General features: G+C 41.3%; 1 protein-coding gene across 1 annotated transcript in view; it reads right to left on the bottom strand.

The window, feature by feature from the left end:
- Positions 1 to 19108, bottom strand: part of SPHK2 (sphingosine kinase 2) — a 40390-nt gene that overhangs the window by 16844 nt on the left and 4438 nt on the right. The window contains exon 3 of the mRNA XM_014052962.2: positions 1547 to 1696. Coding sequence (XP_013908437.2) covers positions 1547 to 1696 — 150 coding nt within the window. The remainder of the gene's footprint in view (positions 1 to 1546; positions 1697 to 19108) is intronic.

Here is a 19108-nt window from a genome sequence, read left to right as displayed (position 1 = left end):
CTTTTTCCATACTGCTGGCCTTCTGATGCATATGAACTGTGACTCCCAGAATTCCAACTTGCAGGGCCAATGGGATTCTGGGAGTTGCAACCCTAAGGCATCTGGAGCAGTGGTCCCCAACCTTTTTATCGCCGCGGACCAGTCAGCCTTTGATAATTTTACCGTGGCCCGCTGAGCGCGCGCAGGGGTGGGGAGGCATTGTTCTGCAGCGATCATGGCCCCCAGCCATTAATGTCTAAACTGCTGCAAGATATACTTAAATATTGATAAAATGTGAGGGGGTGTACTCACTTCGGTGATATCTATCCATCCATGTCTGTCTCTGTCTCTGTCTCTCTCTGTGTATGTATGTGTGTATGCGTGTATGTGTATATATCCTCTATCTATCTATCATCTATCTATCTATTTATCTATTTATCCATCCATCCATCCATCCATCCCTCTCTATCTATCAATCACCTATCCACCATCTATCTATCTATTCTAGCTGGCTGGGCAATTTGGGGAGTTGAAGTCCAAAAGTGTTAAAGTTGCTGAGATTGAGAAATGAGGACGAAACAAAAGGGAAGAGAATGAAACAAGGTCGTAGAGAGAGATTGCAAAATGAAAGGGCAACTTCTCTTTTTATTTCCTTCCACCCCCACCACCCCCACCGTACCTCTCTGGAAATTGGCTGCCCAGGAGGTGGGGAGGGGAAGATGTTTCACAGACAGCTGCCACCCACCCATCTCTCTCTCTCTCTCTCTCTCTCTCTCCGCCTCCCCATCTGACCTCGGCTGCTCCACGGCGGAGACCCCAGAAGGCAAGCAAAAAAAAAAAAAAAGGGCTCAGGAGTGGGGGAAGAAAACAAACCCCATCACGTTCCTATCTGTGAAAGCTCCCCGCTCCCTTCCTGGGCAGCCAATTGCCAGAGAGGCAGTGTGTGTACGTGTGTGGGGGGGGGAGGTTGGCAGCCCGCGGCGCACCTAGTCCGCTGTGGAACGCACTGCCACCCGCCCAGCGCTCGCTCTCTCGCTCTTTCGCTCTCTCTCCCCCCCCTCCAATCTCCCGCTTCTGCTTCGACCGGCCAGCAACTTGTCCCCGCTTGCCCGGGGACTGGCCTCTGATTGGCTGGCGGGGAGAAAGCCTCGCCAGGGAAGGAGGCGAGGACTCCGCGGTGACGTCATGGGGACGGCGCCCCCAGGTAGCGGCGAACCGAACGCGCTCCGTCTCCACGGGCTACCAAGGCGGCCGGGCGGGCGGCCGGGGTGGGAGTGGGGTTTGGACCGGAGAGGCGGCTCTCGGGTTCGAGTCCCGGGGTTGATCTCAGGCTGCGCGTGTGGGTGAAGAGGCAGCAGGGATCATGGCCCCCGGCCGCTGCAGCGATCATGGCCCCCGGCCGCTGCGCAGCCCGGTGCCAGGTACTCCACGGCCCGGCACCGATCCGCGGACCGGGGGTTGGGGACCACTGATCTGGAGGGCACCAGTATGGAGAAGGCCATCAAGAGAGAAAGTCATCTAGTTTTCTTACGGTGACCCCCCCCCTCACACTCAGTTGAAGCTTTACCTGTTTGGATCAAGTTGAAGCTGACATCTGCCTCAGTGATCATGGGAAGGATGTGATTCTGACACCACTGCAGTGCATTTCCTTTGCCTCCAAAGGGGTTGAGCAAGAGGAGGAGGCGGCGGGAACGTGGCAGTAGATTACTGCTAATCTCTGAAGGGACAAAAAGACAACAAAAAGATTAAGCATTCTGATTTCCAAGGAGCACTGAGAAAATTAGATAGATAGATGGATGGATGGATGGATGGATGGATGGATGGATGGATGGATGGATGGATGGATGGATGGATAGATAGATAGATAGATAGATAGATAGATAGATAGATAGATAGATAGACAGACAGACAAGCTTTATTGTCATTTTTTATTGTGGCATATATTAAAAATGAAATTCTGTTGCGCACTCTCAAAAAAAGTATATATCCATACATGTACATAACACACACACACACACAACACACACACACACACAAACACAGAGTGTTTGCAGCTTCAAAAGCACAGCTGATCATTGCAGGGTGCTGCAGTGAGTACAGGAGGTGAAGCACGGAATCGTTCAAACAAGGCAGCAGCTGTTCCAGGTTGCCATTTTGGCTTCTGCGCCTCGTGTTTTCAACCTTGGAATGTTCTGTTTGAGACCCATTCAAGGCTGCGGGAATCACCAACGCACATCGCCACCAACTGCGGCCCAAAAATGTGACGCACAGAGGCAAAAAATGGGGTTTGCAGAGGCCAAAAATGCAATGCAGAGGCCAAAAATGCAATGCACAGAGGTGGCGAAGTGCTCTGGTGATCCCTGCGGCCTTGAACAGGTTTCAAACGGGGCGTTCTGAGGCTGAAAACGTGAGGCGCAGAGACCAAAAACACAAGCCACAGAGGGGGGGGGGGCGATGGTCTGTGGCAATCCCTGCAGCCTGGAAATGTGTGGAGGCAAAAGGATGGGGGGCAGCGGGTGGGCAGGCTATATTTGGTGTATAAGACACCCAAATTTTCACCCTCTTTTAGGGGGGAAAAGTGTGTCTTATAGTCCAAAAATATGGCATTTATCTTACTCCTTGTCCATTTTGAATACAGGGTCGATACTATATGGGCAAAGCTGTGACTGAATCCAGATGTCCCAAAGGTGCTTTTAAGAGGCAACTGGACATTCTGATTTTTCTTTTAAGACCTTTCGTTTTCCATCCAAGAAGCTTCTTTAGAGTTGAAGAAGCTTCTTGGATAAGAAGTGAAAGGTCTTCAAAGAAAAAACAAGATAGTTCAGTTGGCTCCTGAAAAAGCACCTTTGGCACAACCATGATCTTGATGACTGAGAAACTCCAAAGAAGCTGAATCTGGATAGTCCGCTTTGGATACCACAAAGCTCCCTCACAGAAAGCAACAAGGAAAACTGGCCATACAGAGGATAATCCCTGACAATAATGAGGACCTGATCAAGCAGCGCTTATATGCTATGTACTGGATAGAAGGAAGTGAGCTAATTCTGCTGTCTTCAACAGGATAAGTAACTATGGACTTATCTTCAACCTAGTGCAAAACTAAAGTATAAAATACAAGATTCAGTGCTGCAATAAAGGACTATCAGCAAAAGCTCCTGATATTCTAATCTGTGCACATACCAATGATAAATTAAATGGATCCACATAAAAGGGTGCAAAGGGCAGGGAAACTGATTGTTATCAGAGTAGAACAGCCAAGTTTCTAAAACTTGGTCAAAGTCAACATTTAGATTTATAAGAAAGCAATCCTAGGTGCATGTCTAAAAGGGAAATAAATTTAGTCAATTATGAGGCTGAATTTGAATTGATGAAAAACTGCATACAGGGAGCCCTCAAATTGGGACCACAACTGAATCCAAAATTTCCATTGCTAAGACAGTTGGGATGTGAATCTGGCCCCATTATACCACTTTTCTTGCCACACTTAAGTGAATTGTGGCAGTTGTTAAATTAGTAACACGGTTATTAAGTGAATCTGGTTTCTCCATTGACTTTGCTTGTCGGAAGGTTGCAAAAGGTGATCACATGACTCAGGGACACTGCAACTGACCCACGTATGTGCTAGTTGCCAAGCAACCAAAATCTGACCATGTGACCATCAGGATGCTGCAACGTTCTTAAGTGTAAAAACCAATCATAAGCCATTGTAACTTTGAACGGTCACTAAATGTATGGTTGTAAACTGAGGATTATCTGTACAGCATTACATTCACTATGGCAGAGTTGTCAAACTCGCAGCTCATGGCCGGATGCCTCACGTGCTGGCTCCGCCCAACCCAGTTTAGCCAAGGGGCGGAAGTCCTGATATATCATGTGACTCCGCCATGGCAATGCAAGTTTGACATCCCTGAACTATAGGATATCTTCCTACAATACAAGGGAAAGCATCCCATCACTTCAGCATTTGCTCAGGTAAACTAGCTAAATTCACATTTTAGGAAGCAGAATCTGCCGTCTGGTGAAGGCATGAAAAATCTGCTGTCTCATGAAGAAATCTAAAAATGCCAGCATGGTAGTTATAATCCTGCCATATTGTGCAAGCTTCCTGCTCAAATTCCACCCACGAGATAAAAGCAGCTTTTCCAAACCGCAGGCAAGTTGGAAAGACAGATTAGTGGTTAAAATTGAAGCCTGCAGTTCCAAATAACTCATCTTCTCAGGATCTGCAGCTAATCTGCTAATTTTAGGTCACAGGCGCTCAGCATTACAACACTGAATCCTCACAGCATTTGAAAGCTGCCTGAATGGTATTTTTCAGTACTTTGGTATAAATAATGACCTTTCATGCAGTGAGTTTGATCTCTGAGGGTGCTGTAAGGCTGGCTGCATGCACCGAATTGTATTGTATTTACACACATGGATCTATAGTTCTACAAATGTACTGATGTATCTGTATGCATGGCTGTTAAAAAAACATCAGCCTCAATCCAATTAAGGTGAAGGCATTTAAGAATTGTGGACTTCAATTTCCAGAATTCTGAGAATTGAAGTTCACAGGTCTTAAAATTGCTCTGCTCTAGAATCTGGTTTCCAGATTCTTATTGTCTCCCGCTCCATTGTGACTGTTGGTTTAACTATTCTGACTTTTATTATCATGATCTTATATTAATTGATTTTAGGGAGGAAGACAAATCTCCTTATTTCTCCACTACACTATCCATTGATACCAGAGGTGGGTCGCTTCTGGTTTGGCCCAGTTCGGCTGAACCGGTAGTGGAATTCAGGCCTGGGTCACAGAATCGGCAGCAACCCAGACCTGCCACGCCCCTGAACCGGTTCCCTCACCACCACTGGGCCACATGTGTTAAGAACAATTTACTTTGAGCAGCACACATTTGCACACCGGTAGTAAAACCGCCAGCAACCCACTCCTGATTGACACATATTCTTAAATCCAAGAAAACAAAACCATCATCTTCAGTTCTTTGATGGCAAGTATGGATTTGCTAAGAGCCAGTTAAGGTAGTGCTTAGGTCATTATGCTCAAAACCAGGAAACTGTTTAAGGTCATGTCCTGCCCGAGGCAAAACATTAATATTATTTTGATTTCAGCTGTCATCTATTCCAATCCTCCCTTTTTAATAATGTATTCAGTGTACAACTCAATAAACATGGTATTGAGGTGTGTCCTCATTTCACTCCCTTCCCTAAACCATCTATTTCTCCAAATTTAGTTTGTTAGCACATGTTCTTTTTTATACCTTAGCATTTGTATTTATACATCAGTTGTGGTTAATTTTTAAATTATCATTAACATTGATGTATTACTTTTAACTTGTAAATATTAACGTTTTTTAATGTTGTTTTTAACTGTGCTTTTAGTCGTATTTTATACTATTTTATTTGTAAACTACCCAGTCACTTAAGGGGTCACTTAATTCACTTAAGAGGCCCGTGAAAATATTTATGGACCTCTTGCATCCTGGACATAAATTGTTTCAACTCCTACCCTCAAAACGACGCTATAGAGCACTGCACACCAAGACAACTAGACACAAGAACATTTTTCCCCAAATACCATCATTCTGCTAAACAAATAATTCCATCACCACTGTCAAACCATTCACTAAGGCTGCATTACTATTAGTCTTCTCATCATTCCTATCATCCATCTCCTCCCATTTATGACTGCATGACTGTAACTTTGTTGCTTATATTCTTACAATTTATATTGATATTGTTTCCTGAATGCTTATTTGTACCCTATGACTACCCTTAAGTGTAAGTGTTATACCTTATGATTTTTGATGAATGTATCTTGTCTTTTTATATACACTGAGAATATGTACCAAAGACAAATTCCTTGTGTGTCTAATCACACTTGGCCAATAAAGAATTCTATTCTATTCTAAAGCGAGATGGGTGGTATAGAAACTTGATAATTAAAAGATTCTATATTTATCCTGTACGTTGCCCTGAGTAGGGCAGCCTTACACATCCTTATATAAATAAATAGCCTTGCTCTTGTGAAGAAAACAAAGATGCTTTTTTGCTCTTTATTTATTTATCCTGTGTTAGCTCTCTGCTATGACATTCTCTATTTTTCTGAATCCTGTCTGGCTATTTAGCACTTCTTTCTCAGTACATTGTGTATTCTTCTTTGTAAGTTCTTCACTGAAATTTGACTTCCATGAGGAATTAGTTCAATAACATGCATACTTTTTTGCATCTCATTTCTTTGGTATAGATATGTCAGACTGTATATTATCTAATTTCTTGGTTGCACGGATTTAATTCACATTGGTTGATATAGGGAGGTTAAAATTGTAATTATTTTGCACTGATGATGTTATCTAGTTTGGGTAATGAAATGTCTGCGATTAAACAGCCAAGCTCAGAGATCACCAAGGACCCAGATATTTTTCTTGCAACTTTACACATTCAATAGTAATTCATCTGATCTTAGTGATTTCTTATTTGATAATAATTTGATAATTTGCTTAATTCATACATGACAATAGTTTGACAGAGCAATTGTCTATTGTACCTTATTTTCTAAGGGTTGTCACTTATATTGTTGAATATAATATCTCTCTGTCTATGATTCTGTCCTCCTGTGATTTCTTTTGTGAAGCATTTTACAGGTAGTCAAGTTACAACTATAATAGAGCCTGCCCATCATGGCCATAAATTATGAAGAGCATAAGATGGTCATGTGACCAACCTGATTTTAATTACCTTTTTTGTGGCGGTCATAAAGCAAACCAATTATTTGCTCTAGGTGTGGTTTTGCCAAGAACTGGAAATAAATACCATTTTTTGGCAAAATGGTTGTAAAACATGGTCACGCGACTAATGGGGCTCTATGATTGACTGTATATGCAGCCTGGTTGCCAAGTGTCTGAAGTATGGTCACATGACCAGCAGATGACCTTTGGAACTTTGAACCTGGGTCATAAGTACCTCCTCCCTGATAGGTTCAACGGAACTTCAAACAGTTGCTAAGCAACTGGTCATAAGCTAAGGCCTACCTGTATTTTCATCTTTAATTTGCTTCTATAGAGATAATTAGAGTATTCTTGAGATTCTTTCTTAACTGTAGTATTTTTAATCTTCTGTTGACATTCTTGGAAAGAAATGATAGAGATTTATTTCCTTCTCCTTTGTTATTTTCTGTTGGAAATCTACACTGAATCATCATTATCCTGTTCTGGTTTACCCACAAGGCTTCTGCCCTTTCTTCAGCTTTCGTGACATGTTGTTCTAAAACTCATTTGAATTTTTCCTTGGAAATTTTTGAGATTCTCTCCTTTTAACTTTTAAAGTATATCTAATCTCTTCCAGCAGTGTTCATCTCATAATTTAACCCTAGTAAATCTGCTTTTGATTGATCTTAGATTCTGATTAGACATCTTCCAAGTCAAATCTTGTTTAATCAGTTTTGGTAATAATAATTTATGTCTATTTCAATCTGCACCTGAAAATATACTGACTGACTTGCACTTTTCCAAATGTGATCCCCAATTGATTCCATTGTGTGTATTGTCAAATATTTATGTTTTTTGAAGCAAGTATTGACAATATTGCATTTACTTAATTTACTTCCTGTTCAACATTTCCATTTTCTTTTATTTTAGTCCAATCACCACTGGAGGTACTATATGCTTTCCTGATGCTTTATTTAGTTCTACTTGCAATTTGCCATATAATTCATCAGTATGCCATAATACTTCCGTAATATAGATGTTAACTAGATATCCACTAATTCTAATAAACACAGTCCTGTTGTTTATTAGGTTAAAACCAAGGGCTGTGCTTATTTAGTAACGCTACCTTTTTGAATTTCACTGCTATTTTATTCTTTCATATTGCAGATGACACACCTTCCATTATGAATCACGTAATCATTTTATTTAAAGTGATTCTCCTCTATCTGCAATCTTATTTCTAAAATATCCATTTCTATTTTGACAAGTCAATTGTTTCATGTTTATCATACTCCATCTTTCCCTTGCATGAGTTCTCATAAAGCAAGAAATTCCTCTTTAGATATCAGCACTCTGAATAGATTTCCTTACAGCTTTGGTCTAATCATACCATCACTTGTACATCCACTCCTCATTTAGTGACTACTTCAGTTAAGGACCATTTGCAAATTCATTTTCTGACCAATTCATTCCTTTATGGCCATGCAGTTATGTGAGAGTAACACTGGAAAAGCAGTACGAGAAATCTGAATGAGATAGCAACAACCTGTAGGAGATGACCAGGGTGTGCCTGAAGGAGGGGTCAAGCACATCATCAGTTTGAAATCCTTTTGTGGTCCCAAGAGATCTAAGTCCAGGGTTGACTCTTATCTGGTTTGGTTTGGTTTATTGGATTTATTATCTACTTGCCTTGAAGATTAGTAGTGCAGATTCTTGTTAAGAGATAGCGTGGAATTAACTTGTACACATTTGAATAACTTTGTTTCCTAATTTCTTGCGCCTGATACAACCCTTTATCTTCATAGTATCTTTCTCTTGCTCAATTATGTGTTTCACCCTGTGAACATTTCACCTAAAGACTGATCACTGGAACATAAATCAGTTGCTCAATGAGGAGTGGGTGTATTTCCTTGTGAAAATTCATTATTTTTTCCTCAGTAATTAGAGGAGTGTTTCCTGACTTGAAGGTCTTTTCATCTGGTACCCAAACTTGTCTAAATAATTTATAATCATAAAGTTTTCTTGCTAACAGGCTCTGGCTGTTTTCTAGGAAGCTACATTTGGCTGTGGCATCTGCATTGTGGAATATTCTACCTCACAAGATCAGGATGATCACATAGCTTCTGAAGGTCTTTCAAGATTATGCCAGATCTTTGAGGACCCCAAAGGACAGGTGAATTAGTGAGGTAGCTGTTTTTTTATAGCTTTTAAATTTTCTTGTAATTGTTAACCATACTGATTTTAGATACTTGTTATTTTAGTTTTGTTATACCCTGCCCACTTATTACTTATAACATGGGTAGTTATATTAGAAAAATAAAAGAAAAATGTAACAGCAATTTATTGCTGCCTTTATCAGAGTTGACTTTGGAATTTGTTCTTCGATAGGATGGTTGTTTGGTAAAAAATTTTTTTAAAGTTTATTTAAGAATTAGATCTGGACTTCACATATCTTAAAATTTGAGGGCAATACTGATGGAAACTATGCACCATAGAGAGCTCTTCTAAATGCAAGGACAATTTATTAGCTTTTACATGATTTAGAGATTTGGCATTTGTATTGAGAACTTGCTGATCTAGGCCATGTTATGCTAGCAAAAGGTCAAATATTGGCTCCGGCTACTAATCATTAACTATATAATTAAATTTTAAATTTAAAAGTGAATTTAAATTTTATAGAGATATAAATCCTCAGAAGCACCAATATGCACAACACATTAGGCAATTACATATTGGTATTTGCCAAAATTTTATATAATCAGGCTTTGAAGATCGTAGAAATAATTATTTATTCAACTTTAGCCATTGCCCTCAGCTGAGATGTAATGAGTATGATCTGTAATAAAATCTCCAAAGTACAACAAATCAAATAAAAAATAAGTCCAAAAATAACATCATAAAAGAACATGAAAAATGTAAGTTATAACAACAGCAAGAAATAAATAACTAGATGGATGTATTCAGATGTCAAAAGTCCTCTTGAATAATTTTTCCTTTAATACTTTCCTAAAATCCTACAGTTTAACCCTCTGGCTGGTGCAGGACTGGACTGTCAAAGAAAACATGACAGATGGCCATCCTATTTCTATAATGGTGGTTTAATAAGCACAACCTGGACTTGTGGATTTCAACTCTCAGAATTACCTAGCCAGCCATGAGGAAATCTGTGAGTTAAAATAAAATTCCGCACATCTTAAAGTTTGCAAAGGTTCCATCCACTGTTCTGGATGGAAACTTATCCCAAATTTGGACTGTTTTATCATGCTGTCTAAGTGCAACAATCTGGCACAATTCAACTTAAATAAAAGCCCCATGCTCTGTAATGCACTGATAGCAAGTAAGGACATCTTCAGAATGCCACAAAGCACGACATCTTATCATTCCCCCAAACTCTTGTCAGATGAGCCTTAGAGAAAGGTCGTTTTCTAGGATGATGCTGGTTTGTGGAGGAAACTCTTCCCAATATTTATTCGGATGCACAGAATGTAACAATAAGGGTGAGAACTGAATAGGTATTTAAGCCTCTGAAGAAGTAAAATTAGGTTGGTGCTTCAGAGGTCAGGTTCAAGGCAAAGAAATGGGTGGGGCCATACATAATAATCTGACCTTCAAACATTGATATTAGAATTATAATATATAAAGTATTCTGTTTAATAAGTTTCCCCATTTCTAGAGTTAGGCCAGGGATCTGCAACCTTAAACACTTGAAGAGCCATTTGGACGGGTTTCTCACAGAAAACACTGGGGGACACAAAACCTGGGTGGGCGTGGCCAACTCAACATCACTCCCACCCAGTCACATGACCCCCCCAGCCATGCTTACTCAGGTTTTGTTGCTCCTAGTGTTTTCTGTGGGAAATGGGTCTCTCTCCCCCCACCGCCCTTCCTTTCCTGTTTTTCTCCTTTACCTCTCCTTCTCTTTTCTCTTTCTTTCTTTTCCTTCTCTTTTTCTTTCCTCTCTCTCATTTGTTTCTTTTTCCTCTCTCATTCTCTCCCTCCATCATTTTCTCATTTCTCTCCCTCTCTTTCTTTTTCTCCCTTTTCTCTCTGTCTCCCTCTCACACACGCATGCATGCACAAGTGGGGATACACTCGCAATGCTGCCCACGGCATTGATTGAAAAGCATTCTCCAGGCAGCTTTAAATCTTGCATGGGGGACTTTCAGTGCCTGGAGGATGCTTTTCAATTAAAATTGGTGGCGGCACTGCTCAGCTGGAAGAGTAAAGAAACTCAGGGCAGCGGGAAAAGGAGGATGGTCACGCCGAACCTCGCAAGCCCAGGCTCAGAGAAAGCTGGAGAGCTCTCACCAAAGACATTCCCCCGGCAGCAACCCATCCGCTCCGTGTGCCTTCACTGTGCTTTGGCCGAGCGCAGCCTCTTACTTGAGGGTATCCCTGCTTGTGTGCGCCCTCCCAGCCCTGCAACAGCCAATTGGGGGCTCGCGTGAGGAGAAGGAGGATTGTATTCAGGGAAGCTGCAACCACGGTTCGTGCTCGCTCTTCAGCTATGGGTCTGTCTCCCTTTCTGTCATACCCTCCTCCCGGATCCCATTCCCATCCCACCAGCCCTTATGTTAGTAAGGTTGATGTTGGCCATGGCCGTGTTGGGCCAGTGTCTCAAGGCGGAGAGCAGGTTGTGCAACTGGGTTGCTAGGGAGCTGCAGGAGAGGGATCAAAGAGTCACATATGGTTCTAGAGCCGTGGATTGATTCATCCAAGTTAGGCAATCACTAGAGACATTATGTTCTACTTTGAGTTGAAAAAAACGTTCATCCAAAATGTGCCAAGTGAAATCCACCCTCTCCTTTGTACATGGCATCCTTCTGCTGTTTCTTTAAGGTGACCATACCCAATTTCCTACATTCCAGATATATATACAGGCAGTCCTGGATTTACGACCACAATAGAGTCCAAAATTTCTGTTGCTAAAGGAGAGATTTCTTAAGGGAGTTTTACTCCATTTTATGACCTTTTGTGCTACAGTCATTAAGAGGGATCCTTGATGCTCTATGAGCTTGGTTGTTTTCTTGCAGATGTTTCATTACTCAAACTATGATGCTATTGCCTTGTTTGGCTTTTGAAACATATACAAAAAGCAAAACAAAACCCCAAGCTCAGAGAGCACCAAGGACCCGTTCATTTCAATCCTGAATGATATATATTTTCCTTTATTAGTGCAGTTAAGTGAATCATTGCAACTCTTAAGTTAGTAACACAGTAGTTAAGTGAATCTGAATTCCCATTGACTTTGCTTGTCAGAAGGTAACAAAAAGTGATTGTGTGACCCAGGACACTGCAAGTGTCATAAATATGAATCAAATGTCAAGCATCTGAATTTTGATCATGTGACCAAGGGGATGCTACAATACAATGGTTGTGAAAAATGGTCATAGGTCATTTTTTTCAGTGCTGTTTGAGCAGTCACTAAACAAACTGTTGTAAGTCAAGAACTACCTGTATTGGACTTCAACTCTCATCATTCCCAGCCTGGTTCTAATGCTAGAAAGCCAAGCAGGAGAAACTTATTTAAAGCAAACTAAATGCAGAAATGTAATACAGGTAGTCCTTATATACAGCCATTCATTTAATGAGGGTTCAAAGTTACAACGGCACTGAAAAAAGTGACTTATGACCATTGTTCACATTTACAACCATTGCCACAATACCCATGGTCTCAAGATCAAAATTCAGGCACTTGGCAACTGACTCATATTTATGACGCTTGAAGTGTCCTGAGATCATGCAATCGTCTTTTATTACCTTCTGAGAAGCAACGTGACTTATGACCGCTTATCACACTTACGACTATTGCAGCATCCCTGTGGTCACATGATCAAAATTCAGACACTTGGCAACTGGCATGTACTCATGACGGTTGCAGTGTCCCGGGGTCATGTGACCACATTTTGCAACCTTCTGACAACCGAAGTCAATGGGAAAGCCAGATTCACTTAACAACCATGTTACTAACTTAACAACTGCAGGGAGGAAAGGTTGCAAAAGGGGCCAAAACTCACGTAATAACTGTCTTGCTTAGCAACAGAAATTTGGGGATCATCTGTGGTCGTTAAGTCGAGGACTACCTGTATTGAGAGGAAGGGAGATGGTCCTCTCTTTTCTTGGCCGGCTTTGTTGGATGAAGAGGGGCACTCCTGCACAGAGAAAGCCTCCAAGCTGAAAAGTGAACGGATCCCCATGAAATACAAGAGGGTATTTGTTTAATTTGTCCTTCACAGCTGCTGTGGGAAAGAGCCACAACCCAGAAAGCGGCTCCTTGCACTGAAAGACTGGTGACACTGCAAATGAGTGTCTGGCTCCAATCTGAAGGGCTCCTGTGGAGTTTCTCACCATTAAACTGCAATGCCAGCAGCTGTGTCTGGGATGCAGAAAACGTAACACTCCCAGGATTAGGATTCTATGGTGGAATCTTGGCTTATGTCACTCCCCACAATGCATCTGTGCCTTTTGATATCTCCCAGGTAATCATGGGCCCCGTTGCATAGCAGTTGGGGAGTGTAGTGCAACACTTCCCAAAGGAAGAACAAAATGTTCCTGTGTTTGTTTACAGGTTTTCCTCGTCTTAGCTTGGTTCCTAAGTTCCAATGATTACTCCTTCCGCAGTCACATGACCCCAGGCATTTGGCAAAAACTGGCCCATAGTGAACCGTAGTTTTGGTTAACGAGTGAGGTAAGAAAAGGTTCTGAAATCAGATCAGTCATGTGAGTGACATTTATAATTGTCATGATTTAAAACTGTTATGCCCAGGCACCATTATGGTCGTAAGTTGAGGACTACCTGTATTATTACCATTACCGTGTTTCCCTGAAAATAAGACATGGTCTTATTTTGTTTTTGACCCCCGAAATAAGTACTTGGCCTTATTTTCGGAGAGGTCTTATTATTTTTGAGGTTCAGGAGGCGGCAGGTGTGGTCACCTCATAGCTGCTGCTGTGTGGCAATATTTTTGGGGGAGGACTTATTTTAGCGCATGCGCTCAAAAGCCCATTGGGCTTATTAGGGGAAACAGGGTAGTTATACTCTTGTCCCCCTTTTTCAAGAAAGTGTCTTTCTACAGTAGACAACAATGGCAATACAGGCATGTCCTCAACTTAGGACCACAACTGTGGCCAGAATTTATGTTGCTAAGTGAGAAATATGCTAAATGAGTTTTGTTCCATTTTACGACTTTTCTTGCCACATGTGTTAAGTGAATCATTGTAGTTGTTAAATTAGTAACATTGTTAATAAGTGAATCTGGCTTCCCCACTGACTTTGCTTGTCAGAAGAACTGGAAAAAATGGTCACATGACACTGGGACACTGCAGCCGTCATAAATATGAGCCAGTCATCAGGCATCCGAATGCAAATCACGTGACCCTGGGGGTGCTACAATGGTCATAATGGTGAAAAATTGTGGGAAATGGTCATAAGTCACTTTTTTCAGTGCCATTGTAACTTTGAATGGTCACTAAATGAACTAGAAGACTACCCGTACATGAACAGAAATCATAGTCTAAGTAGCAGATAACATGCTTTAGCTGCCCTCCTGAAGGAAGCCAATAGAAGAGTTTCATGGAGAAGGAGGAACTGTCCCATCCAAAAAGGGATCCACATTTTCCCTATGTTGGGACCATTCCTGACAAAAGACTGTGGGCGCTGCTTTGAAGGAGATGGGAAGACCTAATGGATCACTAACAAGGAATAAAATCCTCCTAACTACATTTGTACCGTTTCCCTGAAAATAAACCCTCCCCGAATAATAAGCCCAATTGGGCTTTTGAGCGCATGCGCTAAAATAATCCCTCCCCCAAAAAATAATCCCTCCCCTAAAATATTTAAATGCATGCACCCTTTCTCTTAGTGGCGGCCACAAAGAGAGTGGCAGGCCCATGGATGTTAGGGCTGGCAAGAGCATGCCAGAAACACAGACAGACCTTCCAGCCCTCTCCGGATCAGCTGATCCGCGGGCCAAAGTTAAGGGGCCTCCTACATCTCAAAAATAATAAGACCTCCTCGAAAAGAAGGCCAGGCACTTATTTCCAGGGTCTTAAATTCGGGAAAACATGGTAGTTTCTTTCACCAACAAACCCCACAGCAATAGTACTTTAAACTTACCATGTTTCTCCAAAAATAAGGCCTATCCTGAAAATAAGCCCTAGCTCAATGTTTTACACATGCACTCAGTATAAGCTCTACCCCCCCCAAATATGCCCTGGTTAAGACCCCCGTCCACTCCATTGCACCTAGTTTCATTGGGTGGGAGGGTGATGTGCAAGGGTAATAATAAAAAAGGGTAGGGATGGGGGGGGGTGAAGCTGCTTACCTTTGGACAGTTGTAGCTAGGCATCGCACATCCCAGCACCTGCCTCACCTTGCTGGCCCACTTTTTCTATAGCTGCTTGCCACCACTCCTGCCTGTCTCCCTGGCCTCCATTTCACTGTCAGAGGCGTTTAGTAAAGGCCTCTGCAGCCGATAAAAGAGCTCAATCCTCAGCTGCAGAAGCCTTTCCTGAAAGCCTCTGCGGGCAAAACGGAGGCATGGAGATGATGCATGCGAGTGGTGGCAAGCAGCCCCAGAAGAAGTGGGTTGGCAGCGGCCACATGGGCTCCTGCTGGGCAGGGCTGTCGGTACTGCCTGTGTGAGGTGAGTCAGTGGAAGATATCTCTGAAAATAAGACCTAGTGCCTTTTTGCTGGCAAAAATATATATATATAAGACCAGGTCTTAGTTTCGGGGAAACACGGTATAAACTGCTTCATAGCACTCTCTAAGTAATTTATAGAGTCAGCATATTGCCCCCAACAATCTTGAGTCTGCATTTTACCAACTTCAAAAAAGTGGAAGGCTGAGTCAACCTTGAGCCAGTCAGAATAGAACTGCTGGCAGTCGGCAGAATTAGCCTGCAATAATGCATTCTAACTACCGTGCCATCACACTTCTGTTGTATTATTTAATTCAAAATTTTATTTAGTAATTAATTCAAGATTTATTTGAAATATTTGTAGGCATTGTAACCTCAAAAGGTGGTTCACACAACATTACTAGAATTAAGACATAGGGCAATATCCTAAAATACAAAGTCCATAGAAAAGAACTGAAGACAACTGGACTCAAACTTCCAGATAATGTTCATCAGCTGACTCATGCATATGTTCAAAAGCAGAGGAGCTACAATAAAGACCTGAGTCCAGGAACATGAGATGAAAGTTCATAAAAGTTCAATGACTTCTCAGTCACCGGTATCTCATCTTCTGGTTACCTGAGGAAATTTCATTAGATATTTTGTATAAGGATGAAGGAATCCCCAGAAACCTGGTTCCGACTGAATGAGCTTTATTTTTATTGATTTATTAATCACATTTACACGGCTACCCATCACACAAGAAGTGACTCTGGGCAGCTTTATCACAAGATATAAGAAATATATGGGGTGAGTATGAGGGGCAGGAGCAAAAATAGCCTGGATCAAATGAAGGTAAGGATGATTCACACATCCAAGTACATCTAAGCTACCAGGTAGGCAAATAAAGCAGCAACTTCCTGGAGTAATTTAATTCCTTATCATGGTATTTTACTAAACCAATCTGTTATCTGTTACAGAACACCCTGAACTCACAAATCCTACTACACAGCAAGTGCAAAACTACACCGCATGCACAAAGAATGCTACTGAAACTCACTAGCTAAGCAATTTTCATGCAACACAACTTTTTGTTGCTCTCCCACAAAGTCAGGAGACCTGCTTCAAAATGCTTAATTCCTATATTGGTAATTTTTGTCTTACAACTATTCATTACGACCTTTGCAGCATTTCCATGGGCACGTAATGAAATTCAGCCACTTGGCAATTGACTCATATTTATGATCGTTGCATAAATATCGCCTTTTGTGACCTTCTGACAGGCAAAGTCAATAGAGAAGCCAGATTCACTTAACAATTGTATTGCTAGGTTAACAACTGCAGTGATTCACTTAACAACTATGGGAAGGTCATAAAATGGGATAAAACTCACTTAACAATTGACTTGCGTAGCAATAGAAAATTTGGGCTTAATTGTTTATTGTGAGACGACATCTACCTGTAATTTTACATGTTTACACCCTCCTCAATAAACCAGCAATTTTATTTAATGAAGTGCATTTTCTACTCAGAAAAAATTGTGGCTTCTGTCACTCTCTATTTTATATCACGTGCACAACCGAACAACATTTCCACTTCTGGTTTCTTTTTCCACAAATGCCCCCTCCATGTAAACTGGGATCACCCTCTCTTGCCTAGGCTGATAGGCCAATGGGCCTGGATAATGTTACATCCCAAACACCACTGTCCCTGAGCCCACCAAGAAGCCCTCTCAAGGCACAATATACAAAAGAGCAAAGTGTTTTATGGATCTATACTTAGGGATTCAGTAATTCTTCCAAGGACAGAAAATGCACAATAGATGCAAACCTTTCAAAAGTTGGCAGCAACTAGTAGTTCTTAATGTGATAGAAATGGAAACTCTCCTGGAGACTATGAGAATTCCATCAATAATGAATAGAACTGAGTGCAATCAGTTCGATCCCTCTCAAGTAACTGAACTATCCCCATGTATTATATAGAGACTATTTAATTATACCAATCCCCATAGACAATATGATTAAATACAATTGAATTTAAACGCCATCTTCTCTTCCTGCTGGCAATGCCCACTTCTTTTCTGCTGCCCTCTGCTATTTTCTCTGCATGCCACACAAAGATCAAGAATGATCCTTGTGTTGTGCGTTTTGGAGACTAGAGAAAGGAGGTGCCAATGGGCCCTTCCACCAAAGTTCTGCTGTATGCTCCATAAATAGAGGTAGTCCTCATTTAATGTTTGTTCAGTGACTGCTCAGTTATAATGGTACTGAACAAGTGGTAGTTATGTTGTAAGCCAGAAGTCTCCAAACTTGCCAACTTTTAGGTCTTATGGACTTAAAAGGCTGGCTGAGGAATTCTGGGAGTTGAAGTCCACAAGTCTTAGAAGTTGCCAAGTTTGGAGTTCACTGTTCTAATTTTGGGGGGGGGGCAGTCTCCAGTATAAGGCTTAGATACCAGTTGTGCAGTGTTGAGGACTTACATCATCCCTTAGGCTTTACCATTATTATGGGAACCCATGTGGAGACCTATTAGTAGTCTCACTGTGTTTGCATGTTTGTGTGCGTGTGCGTGTGCATGTGTACACAATGGAGAGCATCAGGATAGAAATGGTTCTCAAATGACTTCTCACCTGTATACTGGAACTTCGGTGGCAGAATGTTATATACAATATTCTGCTAGCATAACAGGGTTTCCATCATTAGAGTGCTATAATTATAAGGCTGGTACTTTGTTAGTAATGATTTATAGGGCTTTTTTCTTTCAGCATAGACAGGTGTTCCAAGGCAGCTTTCTACTGGGAAGCTTCAACAAAGTTGTGTCACTATGTAATTCGGCCTACATTCTTGACATATAAAATGTATCTACTGATACAGCTTCTCTTGTATGCTTTACTGTAAAGCTTTTAGCTTAGAGGGATACCTGCCCTCAGGGTTCATTTGTATTTTGATTAGGTACATACAGAAAAATACCAACTGACTCTTAAAGTACTGCTTTTTCTCCTCACTCTTATCCTCCATAGATCTTTTCCAACTTGACTGAGCAGCTGAAATTCTTCAGTGTTTTTTTTTACTTCATTTGAAAAACATACCACTGGTACAAAAGCAGAGGTGACAGATTTCCTGTCAATGGAAACGATATATTGAAAGAGGCTGTAGGTATGAATTCTTGGTCCAACACAACCCTTTAGATTTTATCCTGTCCCACAAAATCTTCTGGATGAGGAGAACAGAGCAAACAAGTTTAAGAATTTGGAGAGCGAATGAAAATTCTTAAGTTAAACATTAAAAGAAAAGATGTTTAGTATCATTTGAAGGAAACACCCGAAGCACAAATCCTATATCACGCAGTAAGGAAGAAACCTGCATGATGTGGGTTTTTTTTTTCCTGCCAGACCATCCTTCTTCCACAAAATCACTAACCACACCATAAAAGCATTCATATAAATCTTCTAGCAGTAAATGCATTCAGCAACCCATCAGCAAGGGGTAATGCATCACACAGAAATTCCTGGCCACTTTCAAACTAAAATGAATGGGGGAAACTGTGTGTTTTTAGACAAATTCCCTTGTAATACCAGCCCTCCTATGCAATGTTCAGCACTTCCTCTGCAGTTCTTTAATTGCTGGTATAGCTGTCTGTGTTTAATGCATCATCATCATTATCCTTTAGAAAGCCTGCTCTTTTTCCTTGTACACAAACTCTGAAAGCGAGCACTTGTATTCTAGGAGGGCTTATAGTTCTGTACAAAAAGTACTGCATCTTATGGAGCAGCAATTATTTTGACTTGGTTCCTGAGAATTC

This window comes from Thamnophis sirtalis, unplaced genomic scaffold (assembly GCF_051295495.1).
Source record: "Thamnophis sirtalis isolate CommonGarterSnake01/CBP01778 unplaced genomic scaffold, rThaSir2_p1.2 scaffold_4, whole genome shotgun sequence".
NCBI lineage: Eukaryota > Metazoa > Chordata > Lepidosauria > Squamata > Natricidae > Thamnophis > Thamnophis sirtalis.
The sequence above is the reverse complement of the archived record's forward strand: the minus strand, read 5'-3'. Positions and strand labels throughout refer to the sequence as shown.